Source organism: Lingula anatina, chromosome 6, assembly GCF_051362555.1.
Source record: "Lingula anatina isolate TDL-2025a chromosome 6, LinAna3.0, whole genome shotgun sequence".
Taxonomy (NCBI): Eukaryota; Metazoa; Brachiopoda; class Lingulata; order Lingulida; family Lingulidae; genus Lingula; species Lingula anatina.
This window is the reverse complement of record NC_141772.1, coordinates 9,871,256-9,883,441: the sequence shown is the minus strand read 5'-3', so window position 1 is coordinate 9,883,441 and position 12,186 is coordinate 9,871,256. Positions and strand designations below refer to the sequence as shown.

Here is a 12,186-nt window from a genome sequence, read left to right as displayed (position 1 = left end):
CTAGCAACCATCCAGAACTCATGATGCAATACTGGTATAATCAAATGTAATCAGGAGAGAATTGTTGGTGTCGTATATCCGTGTTTTTATCTACTTAGGTTGGATTGCATGCATTATCATGACAAAAAAGCAGGCATGACACCCGGCGTCACCTGCGAGCACTTTATTTAGTAAAGCAAAAAGGCACCTCCATTTTATACATTGTAGTCGTGTGTTTTAGTTTGGGTAAACATAAAGGTAAAGCACCACTGTACCTGAGGACGGCCATTAATGGAAAATTTCTGCAAATCTTAGCATTATCTGTTGGATAGAGATATTCATTATCAACAGACGCAATTTAACCAAGACAAGTATAATCTAACCGGTAAGTCAATTAACACTTACCTAAGCAAAATAATAAAGTATATTTCAAATTTGTTTATTTTTTTTTTTGTATACAAGATGTGTGTGTGTGTGTGTGATATTTTATTAACTGTGATAACTTAAAGAGATACAAACGTACACAGATTTACCTCTCAGTTAGCCTATATATGTTGGGGTATAAAAACACTAAAACTACGGCATGTTGATGTTCAATATTTGAATTTAAAATACCTAATTTACATGTACGTTATTATGAGTAACAGCAGCGTTTTGATGACTAAAATCTGGGTCCCAACCCAACGTACGGGCTTCTACGTCTGGTCTATGGCCAAAAAAATTGGGGAAAACGTGGGATTTCGTGTGTGAAGAGCAGTCCATCGTGCAACTTTTGGAGGTCGCAGACATGATCAACAGTCGCTCACCCTGAGCTTCAGAGAACTTGACACTAACCTCTTCACTATAGCCTATCTTCATCGTGTCAAGTTACCTCTGACGAAAATAGTTTGACCTAGTTTATATAAGCCAAACGAATCCATATTTCAAAATTTTTCACCAAAGTTTGGCGAAAACGCTGATTGGTGAAGTCCAGAATTATGTCCAATGAGAAACTTGTATTTCGTTGCCTGTCGAGAGCACACCGGGTATGCGTCGCACGTGCGTCACCCCAACGCCTGGTGTATAAAAGGCGTGCTCACGACGCACGCTCGTGTCTTTACAATGAACGTCGTTTTTGTAACGTGTACAGCAATTTCCAAAATTTTCAAAATTTTGCTCAATTTAGTTTTTAATATGCCTCCAAAAGGCTAAAGAAAGAAACTTACATAGTAGAAAAAAGGGAGGAGGAAGAAGAAAGAAGAGGGGAACAGGAAGCAAAACTGACGTATGCCGTCAGTACTTGAACCACAAACGTGTGAGGCAAGTGTGAAGCAAAACTGACGCAAAAGGGCACTACTTTCGCCGTGCGTTGCATTCATTTCGTAAGTGGTGAGTGTGTGCCACGTATACAGGATGCAAGACAAACTCAAGAAATGAGTACAATTTCCACGACCATCGCTTCTTTCAATTAGCGTCCCTGCTTGAAAGGACATCTCATGTGGCCCTTGCGACTCGCAAGGCAGACTTTCCTCTACCTCTACGACCTCCACGGCCTCCGCAACACCCAAAAATCGCAGAGGACATACGATCCTGAAATTCGTGTGTCCGGTTGTGACCGAGGCTTTAGGCCCCATTCAGAATAGGGGACTTACTAGTCCGAGGGTCAAATATGGCGACCCACTACAAAGCTTGTAGTCCAATCCACTATTATACACTGAATAGATATTCCTCGGGGAAGTATTCAAGTGGGTCGGCCATATTTGACCCTCGGACTAGTTAGTCCTCTATTCTGAATGGGTCCTCAGCCACTGAATCTCTTGGACAATCCTATGGTTTGTCTTCTTTTGGCAGTGATGGTGAAAAGGTGAATCGTTTCAAAGTGACTAACCGTGCTATTGCCGTTACATGTATAATAAGCCTGGTGTAACTGCCCGCGATATTTTTATTTATTTATTTTTATTTGAGTTTCTGTGTTTACTTATGCGAAGTACATTTTCCGTTCTTTCTCTGTTTTCTCTTTCTCTCTCTCTCTCGCTCTACTAATTATAACGTTACAGGCCATCGCACTTACCTAACCGCACCGTAACATGCCTGTACCACACCCTGCACTGAATAGTTTTCACTTCACAGCGTATATAAGGCCTCCTCCCTATTTCTTTTTGCTCACGTCACTTTCTTACACAGAACGGTGCGGGTACTCTAACGACACCATTTTAGCTCACCCAGTCGGAGGAAAAGGTAACTATTTCAACGATAACGTACATTTCTCTGGCTTTGGGTCTTTCAACGTGTCTATCTATCCTTTATAACGATATTAGCACACTTGGTCGGGGATTAGTCATATTATTTCAACGCTAAAGTAAAGTAAACTTCTCCGGCTTTGGGTCTTTGCAACGTTTCCGTCTATCCTTTTTCTTACACTTTCGTATGTACTTCATGTAAATTTGTTATCAATTTTTAGGTAATTTTGTATTTTAATTTGTTTTCAGTATTTTTCGCTACATTTTTTGTTCTGTTATTTATTTTGTTTTATTTAATTTTTTTTTCAGTTTTACGTTTGAATTCAATAAATTCAATCAGTAAAGGAGACTTCCCTTTTTTGACTGAGTGCAGCTACACCTGGAAGTCACGTTCACGAGGCAGTCATGTAATAATGCTCGTTGATAATGGGTCGAAAGGGCAGTTTTCATACAAACAGTAGGTAAAATATAAATGGTTTCTTTTGAAACGGTAACCATTTTACCATCTGGTATATGAACTGAAACAAGTACTGGCTTTTAAAACATGCGTTGTAGATATTTTGATTTTCCTTTTCATGCGTGTGATCAAAGGCGAAACTTAGTGTTTCATGCTAGAATCACCTATATAAGTTGCCCATATTGACGGGCTTCAATTACTAACATGCTTTTGAAGGCACCATTAGATTTTTTCATTTGAATGACAATCGTATCTCTTTTCCATCAGATTAATTGACCTGGTTATGGAAAAGCATGTAAATGTATATGTGGATTAAAGCAAAGAATATGAAACACATTCCTTTTTGGTTAAATTTGGGCTGGTGTCATCTGCATTAATCAAACATACACATTAATATGCATATTATATTATAAATATTGCAGCGTCCCTTCTATATTGTCAACTTGGATGACATCGTTAACAAGCACAAGCACTGGGTGGAACTGATGCCTCGTGTCAAACCCTTCTACGCCGTGAAATGTAACAACACTGAGCCAGTCGTGAAGACCATTGCGGCACTTGGGGCAGGGTTTGACTGCTCCAATAGCGCTGAATTCCAGCAGGTTCTAACCCATGGGGTGGGAACAGATCGGATTATATATGCCCATCCCTGCAAAGATCCCCAAGACATCAAACGTGCCTCAGAACAAGGAGTCGACCTTATGACCTTTGGCAACGAGTATGAGTTAGTCAAGATAAAGAATCTCTATCCAGACGCAAGACTTGTGTTACGGATTCACCCACGAGTTGACAAGACTAGGTATACATTTGGTAAGATGTATGGTTGTGCCCTCGACCAATGCAATGAACTAATTGTGAGGGCAAAAGAAATGAAACTGACGGTCGTGGGTGTCAGGTAGTTGTTATAGCATTCTATTATTTATAGCTTCTACCTTTACACTAAAAAAATTAACCCGGTACATATTTGATGAAGACGAACGTGTTTAATTCTTATTTAATTTGAACATCTTTATCCGCTTTTTTGTAAATATTGGTGAATATTGTTGGTAGGCACACTTTGTTTATAAATTATTACTCTTTTATCTTATTTAGAATTGCTTCAGTTTGAAAATTTATCCGCGCTGCCACTTTGATAAACAAAGAGACTAAAATCAACTGTGTAAATTTCTATACTTGATGCGGTATTTCATTTGCTGTGCTTTGGTACCTCACAATATTTAACAGAATACTCAACTTTTTCTTAAGTTTCCATATCGGTGACACCTGTTTTGATTCCATGGCCTACCAAAACACCATACGCTTGTGCCATGAGATCTTCGATGAAGCCAAAGACATTGGCTACAACTTCAGCTTACTGGACATCGGTGGAGGGTTCCCCGGTCATGCAGTCAAAGGCAAACCAACATTTGCTGATGTTGCCAAAGACATAAACACTGCTCTGGACGAATATTTCCCCAAGGAAGAAAATGTTGTTGTCATTGCTGAACCTGGAACATACTACGCTCGGCAGCCTCGGACATGGTACGTGTATTTAAATCTGTTTATTCTTTGTTTTTATACAATTTACATGTATATGTGTGTGTAAATGATGCATCTATCAATTTGTCTGTGTGTCTGTGGCTGCTTCATTACATATAATATAATTTTAGTTCTCATTTTTCCTGCAACCAGAACAGGACCACGAACAGTCGTTCTTGTACTACCTCAATGATGGTATTCATGGGTCATTCTTTTTCACAGTGCTGGTTGACAAAGCGATTCCAGGTTTTCGTGTTATTAAGGTATGTAGTTAGTATTTAGACAGTTAATAAAAAGCTTTAATATGAGGTTTCACTTTTTTAGGTTTAAGTATGGTTTCATTGGGTAAATATATAGTAAATAATAGTTGACAAATGTCCAAGGGCATGTTTTTACGAATCACCCTTGAACCCAAAGAGTACGTCTGAATGAAAAAGGATAATCTTGCCCATGCTTTGACATAGCCACAAGAATCCATTTTATTTTTCAATTTCAGATAAATGATAATTGTAAATAACACAATTATGTTCTTAGTTATGTTTAAGTATTAAAGTGGGAAAAGATTTGGTTAAACATATTTCGCTTTTTAGATGTCGTTAATTCATGAGAGGTCACAAATTCGCACATTACCTTCGTGTTTTTAAGGTTTTAGAATCTATGCTTTTATTGATATAAGTCTGTCACCATGTTAGTTTTGGTATTCTTGGTTATTTTCAACGTGATTTCAGATGACTGCACAAACAGCCATCTACGGCGTTTGTCGTCGTCGTGCACTTTTCATTGTTAATGCAATAAATAGATAAGGGTGTAACGTATTATTACCAAACTTATCCATAGCACCAAAATACAGGCCAAGGTTGAATAGCAGCTTAATTGATCGATGATTTCCTTAAAGTGCAGTTTTTGTGAATGTATCATTTATTCATTGGCATTTTCAAAATGTTACTTTGAAGACCCATGGAATTGAAACCGAGTGCTAACACATTTTTGAATACCCTGTATATAATTAAAATTAATGGTAGTTATGCTGTTCAGGATAATGTAATATTGTATCAAAATTGACAGAAACGACAGAAACCCTATTTATTGCACTTTAATTATTATTAACACCATTAACAAAAACCCATGATATTAATTGTACGAAAACTTACAAGAATGATTTTATGGATTTGAATACATCTTGACTTTGAATTCCGGGCTGATTGGTTACTTTCTCCATAAGTTATGAAGTTTTGGGGAAACTTGAAAATTTTCCTTGCTTGTTTGTTTCAGGAAAATAAAAAATCTAATACCGCGTCTTACATATGGAAGTAGATATTATTATTATTTCAGACTGTAGTATTTTTATCTTCCCATGTAAAGAATATACGTTCTTAAACACTGCTACGTGTTTACTACACTTCACATACAAAGTACCAAAGTAACATAGAAAGCCTTGTAGGCATTAAGCATGATATCTCTTTAACCATAAAAGATAGACATAAGTAAAACTGAAGTTTCACAGAAACTCATTAGTAAAGAAGTTGATTCTGACACTGAACATGGTCTTTGGCCCATTTTTAAGGTCAGACTGGAAAATTGACAATGACAGTTTTGAAATATTCCTTGTAGGGTTGGTAATTGGATTTCCAATCCATATTTAATTTTGCTCAAATAATTATGTTGGGCTCAAACAATTCATTTTTTATGATCTTTCATGAAGTTTTCATTCATTACATATTGTTCAAGGTTTTAAGGCTGCATTAGTTTAAGGCGCACATCTTTACAAATCATGTTAAGTATCCATATGAAGTCATTTTTGCCACAAAAGCCAACCAAATGCCAGCATATAGTTTCAAATAGTATAGCTAAGAGAATTACCAAAGGACATTGTTTAATATTACCCGAATAATTATATTTAAACAGGTTTTTCTGCTAGCTTTCTATGCTGTTCATACATGCTGTTCATGGGGCAGAAAAGTAGGTCAGATAAGTAGGTTATATTTCTGACCACAAATTTAAAGAGAGGAGCAGTCTAAAGCTCTTTTCTGGATGATTGAGTGATTTATTCAGTTTATTCCTTGGCATGTTGAATTTATTTGAGTTGTACAAGAAACTAGGAGAAGTGGTTTATATATGTTACTGGGAATCCACGCTCCATGGCCACCGACGTCGGTTCATGTGTACCTTTAAAACGTGATTCTTTTCTAAATCGTTCTAATGAATATAGGTTATTTGTATATTATTATTTTCCCTCTTTGAAATCCTTTCTGCAACCTTGTTTATAAAAGAATAATAACTAATATGTGGAATTAATCAATGTCTTGTTTGTATTCATTTCATAAAGTGATCCTGAATTTTCTTTAGTTTTCATATCGATCTCTTCTGTTTCGATTCCATCACTTACCCCTTCACCATATCGTTGGGCTCCACATCTTTGATGAAGCCATATCCATTACCTACAAATTTAGTACACATTGGTGTGTGTGTGTGGGGGGGGGGGGGTCCTGGTTATGCATTCCCAGACAACCCAACATTTGCTGATGCTGCCAAAATCATTAACATGGCTCTGGACGAATATTTCCCCGAGGAAGAAAATGACGTCATTGCTGAACCTGGAACATACTACGTGCAGTCGGCCTTCACCTTGGCACTTAGAGTTATCGGTAAACGAGTTTTTCGTAACCTAGGTCAAGTTAGACGCATTACATACCTAGGTAAAACATAAATTTGAATTAATGCAGTGTATGGCAACATTCAGTCAATTTCATGACTCGTATCTAAAAAAGCGTCAGATATATATATTCATTACAGTGCAGGTGAATATAAACCCCTCTGAGGACAGCCGTTTATTAGAAAAGTTCTTCATCTCTCTAGATGAAAGTTGTAGCAGATAGTTTTTACCAAGTTAGTGTAGCCTAACAGGTGAGTCATTTAGCAGTTTAACTCTGCATAACAATACAGTATCTTTCAGACTCTGTATTTATTTGCGCGTACTTCAGAGGCCAGAAAAATTTCACGCAGACCAGTAGAATTTTTTGAATTTGTGATTGCCATCACATCACTTGTCCTCCACAGATGGCTTAACTCTGTAATGATCTCTTGAGGAAATTTTACAAACAACCCAAACTTTTTAGAAAAAAACGGGGACTAACTTAGAATGTCAGAATGGATTCATTAACCAATAATAAGGATGAGAAAATTGTCCTTTACCCAAGGAAAATCCATTTTTTGGCCAAAATGAGCAGTTGTTATCCCTTTAAGTCTACGTTATGTAAAGATGTTTGTACAGCACATTTAGCCTGCCACGAGTTATAAGTAACGAGCCGCATATACCTGATGCTTGAGCAAAGGGGCATCAAGCACTGCCAACCCGCGCGCCACCAGCGCGACGAGTTTCTCTTCAACTCCACCGCATGGCAAATTAACGCGCAACACGAACATAAAATCGTCAAGCGTGACATGAGATCAGCGACCAGAGGTGGTGTGACAGGCAGATATGAATATATATAGACGTGAAGATGATAAATGACTCTATGGTCTGTCCTAACAGATTTAGCTGAAATGTGTAATTCATTTAAAATAAGAGGGCAACTGATACAAAAACATGTACCAGTAGTTGAGAGGAACTGTCTTGTCTTCTGTTTAACTACACGGTTACTCAAAATTATATATAATTGTTGCACCTGTCGTATTCAGCGTGTCATTTTTTTATTTTGCTTCGTTGTGGAATCAGATATTACAAGATGTTTAGAATGCGTCTTTGATTTTATTTAGAAGAAAAGATACCACAACAAAATGACAACAGCGCGCCCTCGAATTACGCAAGATATTGAGCGACATCCTGGGCGTCACAATAACCAGGCAATACTGAAAGTTATCCAAGAAAAGATTATGGAAGAGAAAGACAGGGTAATTATGACATTTGAGAATTAAGAGATATTTAGCATGGCATTGACATAATGTCGAGGTCTAAGGTTTGTTTGAGTACGCAAGCATCACTGTGATAAATGTATCCCAATGGTTTCAAGGTTTATTCCTTCAAAAGTTACTTTAGGAGTTTGTGTTGTCTTGGTCACATTGGAGTCGTTGCCAAATCTTTAATGGTAACCTAAAATACCGTTATGAGGCGCTATTGAATTTATTGAAGCGTCCTGTCTTTGTTGTCAATTTTTTTGGTTGTGGCTTTCATACATTTAGTGATGGTGAAAAAGTGAATCGTTTTCTAATAGATTTAACTTTTCATTGTACCACCAGCGTTAGCGCTGGCGGTACACATGGTTTCGGTCCCGTCCGGATCGTTCCGCCGGCTCCGCCGGCTCCGTTGGCTCCGCCGGATGGCTACCGTTACCGCTTCTCCTCCTAGACGGTAAGGGCCCCCGTACCCATCTCATGGATTTAGGTCACCTATAATCTCAACTCGTTCCACGTAAAATTTGGGCTTTGTCGGTATTGGGGTCTGGGTGTGGCACTCATTGCAATGCACCCTTGTCTAAAAATGGCAAAATTAAATGCTAATTATCTACCCTACGGAAGGGGTTATGGGAAAAATTTCTATAGACGGCTTTCCAAAAGTCATATGTGTAGATTTCAAATATACCCTTGGATTTGACCTTTGACCTTTACTTCAAGGTCAAATGGGCCAAAATTTTCAAAAAAATGAAATTTTTTACGAAAAAAATTTTTTTTGCCCTGTTATTCAGACACCACACAGACTTAACCAATAATATTATTGGAAAGTGTTACCCTTCAGGTCATCTTTCATCTCCATGAATTTGGGGTCAATCGGTGCATTTTCACGGGAGTAGCGGCCATAAGATACCGAAACTGAAAACTGTCTCTAATTCGGGAACCGTTAATGCTAGAAACCCATTCTTTTTTGCATTTTGTAGAGCATGTAAAGCCCAACACTGGAAGTGGTCTCGGTTTTTTTGTATTCCATACGGTTTTCGAGTTACGCTGTATCAAAAAGCACATATTGGTGGTAAAAGCAAAATGTGCAGTACGGTAATGGATAATAAATTTTGAACTCTGGAAAAATAAAACATAAGGCTTGGCAAAGCAGACAACTTGTGTTCAAAAATGACATTATTTCATCAAATTTGAACTTCTGAAACTTCAGAGCACCTCCTATTTCAAGAATTTTGACCAAAATGACCTTTTCTTTATTTTAATTAATTTTTTCTGTACGAAATTTAAGGCACATTATGGTAACTCCAAAATTATAACATTTAGTCCCTTATATCTCCAAAACTGGCAGAGATAGGTCCATAGTTACTATTGAAGTTGAATAGGAAGTCATATACTGGCAATCTTACTATGACCTTGAAATTGACCTTTGACCTACTTTTCACCATGAACTGAACTTTGCAAATTTTTCTTCCCTTTTATCTCCAAAACTGGCAGAGATAGGTCCATAGTTACTATTGAAGTTGAATAGGAAGTCATATACTGGCAATCTAAATGTGACCTTAAAATTGACCTTTGACCTACTTTACACCATGAACTGAATTTTGCAAATTTTGCTTTCCTTTTATCTCCAAAACTGGCTGAGATAGGTCCATAGTTACTATTGAAGTTGAATAGGAAGTCATATACTGGCAATCTAAATGTGACCTTAAAATTGACCTTTGACCTACTTTTCACCATGAACTGAACTTTGCAAATTTTGGTTCCCTTTTATCTCCAAAACTGGCAGAGATAGGTCCATAGTTACTATCGAAGTTGAATAGGAAGTCCTATACTGGCAATCTAAATGTGACCTTGAAATTGACCTTTGACCTACTTTTCACCATGAACTGAACTTTGCAAACTTTTCTTCCCTTTTATCTCCAAAACTGGCAGAGATAGGTCCATAGTTACTATTGAACTTGAAAAGGAAGTCATATACTGGCAATCTAAATGTGACCTTAAAATTGACCTTTGACCTACTTTACACCATGAACTGAATTTTGCAAATTTTGCTTTCCTTTTATCTCCAAAACTGGCTGAGATAGGTCCGTAGTTACTATTGAACTTGAATAGGAAGTCATATACTGGCAATCTAAATGTGACCTCAAAATTGACCTTTGACCTACTTTTCACCATAAACTGAACTTTGCAAATTTTGCTTCCCTTTTATCTCCAAAACTGGCAGAGATAGGTCCATAGTTACTATTGAACTTGAATAGGAAGTCATATACTGGCAATCTAAATGTGACCTTGAAATTGACCTTTGACCTACTTTTCACCATGAACTGAATTTTGCAAATTTTGCTTCCCTTTTATCTCCAAAACTGGCTGAGATAGGTCCATAGTTACTATTGAACTTGAATAGGAAGTCATATACTGGCAATCTATATGTGACCTTGAAATTGACCTTTGACCTACTTTTCACCATGAACTGAACTTTGCAAATTTTGCTTCCCTTTTATCTCCAAAACTGGCAGAGATAGGTCCATAGTTACTATTGAACTTGAATAGAAAGTCATATACTGGCAATCTAAATGTGACCTTGAAATTGACCTTTGACCTACTTTTCACCATGAACTGAATTTTGCAAATTTTGCTTCCCTTTTATCTCCAAAACTGGCTGAGATAGGTCCATAGTTACTATTGAAGTTGAATAGGAAGTCCTATACTGGCAATCTAAGTGTGACCTTGAAATTGACCTTTGACCTACTTTTTATCATGAACTGAACTCTGCTAATTTCTTTCTCTTTTAACTTCAAACTTGACAGAGATAGGTCCATAGTTACTCTTGAACTTGAATAGGAAGTCATATACTGGCAATTTATTGTGACCTTGAAATTGACCCTTGACCTACCTTATGAAGAACTTAAATTTGATTGTACCATATATATTTTTTGCAATAGTTTAAAAATTCTTGTTGATTGCATTTTTACAGCTTGTCAAGCACAAAACTGGTGGCTGTGTCCCTTATTTTGTGTATGTGGGGGTCTATACGAATGCGCTTGCTCCAGCTGGTGGTACAATATTCGGAGGCGGTATCGCCTCTCTGATCCTCTAGTTTACCCTTGCCAGTATGAGGATTGAAATGATTAAAAAACTTTGATTGACGGTCGACATTACATGGCACACGGGTAAAGTAAAACACCGGGGCCCAATTTCATAAAGGACGTTTAGCACTAACCAGTGTATTAGTCTAACCAGTGGATAAAATCTCCTAACACCCGTTAACTGAAAGTTGGTTAAAATTGTGTTTCATAAACAGTGTTTATACAGCCGGTTAGTTAACTGTCCAGTGTTTAAATGGATAAACTAATCGGCTGTTTAAACTCTGTTTATAAAACACAATTTCAACCGTTGTTCAGTTAATGGGTGTTAGGAGAATTTATCCACTGGTTCGACTTAAACACTGGTTAGTGCTAAAAACGAAGTAGACCTATTATTCTTTAAGGGATTCTAAACATACGTTGCAAACTTTCTGATTTTCTATTTACGTAATTCTGTGTCATAAAGGGCGAAATAGGAAATATCAACGTAAGAATAATTAACACCCGTTTGTCAACAACGTTCAATTCGTGACATTCTTTTTTATGGCAATTGCATAACTATTTAAGCAGATCCATAGGCGTAGTGATAAAATACTTGCACCAACTTGATAATGGACATGGAAGCAAATGTAAACGAGCAATGTAGGTTTAAGCAAAAAACGTGGAACATTACGTTATACTTGTGGTCATTTTGAGGCTCTATAAAATTTATTGCAGCGTCCCTTCTATATTGTCAACTTGGATGACATCGTTAACAAGCACAAGCACTGGGTGAAACTGATGCCTCGTGTCAAACCCTTCTACGCCGTGAAATGTAACAACACTGAGCCTGTCGTGAAGACCATTGCGGCACTTGGGGCGGGGTTTGACTGCGCTAGCAGCGCTGAATTCCAACAGGTTCTAAACCAGGGGGTGGGAACAGATCGGATTATATATGCCCATCCCTGCAAAGATCCCCAAGACATCAAACGTGCCTCAGAACAAGGAGTCGACCTTATGACCTTTGACAACGAGTATGAATTAATCAAGATATAGAGTC

General features: G+C 37.5%; 1 protein-coding gene across 4 annotated transcripts; it reads left to right on the top strand.

Moving 5' to 3' along the window:
• The first annotated feature begins 140 nt into the window (after positions 1–140).
• On the top strand, positions 141–12,182 carry LOC106172635 (ornithine decarboxylase-like). Of its 4 annotated transcripts, none has more exons than XR_015335319.1 (6): positions 141–364; positions 2,508–2,655; positions 3,078–3,550; positions 3,901–4,176; positions 4,327–4,436; positions 7,930–7,950. XR_015335319.1 is itself a non-coding variant. In XM_087016368.1 (4 exons), the coding sequence occupies exons 1-4, from the start codon at positions 4,122–4,124 to the stop codon at positions 12,180–12,182; spliced, it is 618 nt and encodes a 205-aa protein (XP_086872494.1). In that variant the 5' UTR covers positions 3,972–4,121. The 4 variants fall into 4 exon arrangements, 1 of the variants encoding a protein (XP_086872494.1); XR_015335317.1 differs by lacking the exon at positions 141–364 and adding an exon at positions 2,072–2,196; XR_015335318.1 differs by lacking the exon at positions 141–364 and adding an exon at positions 2,072–2,196 and having other exon boundaries at positions 2,508–2,659.
• The last annotated feature ends 4 nt before the right edge of the window (positions 12,183–12,186 follow it).

Bases quoted from the DNA above. Each gene is read 5' to 3' on its own strand.
- LOC106172635 (XM_087016368.1), top strand. From the start codon at position 4,122: ATGTTGTTGTCATTGCTGAACCTGGAACATACTACGCTCGGCAGCCTC. The intron at 4,177-4,326 runs GTACGTGTATTT...TCCTGCAACCAG, and splicing joins GCTCGGCAGCCTCGGACATG to AACAGGACCACGAACAGTCG. The intron at 4,437-7,929 runs GTATGTAGTTAG...GATTTTATTTAG, and splicing joins CAGGTTTTCGTGTTATTAAG to AAGAAAAGATACCACAACAA.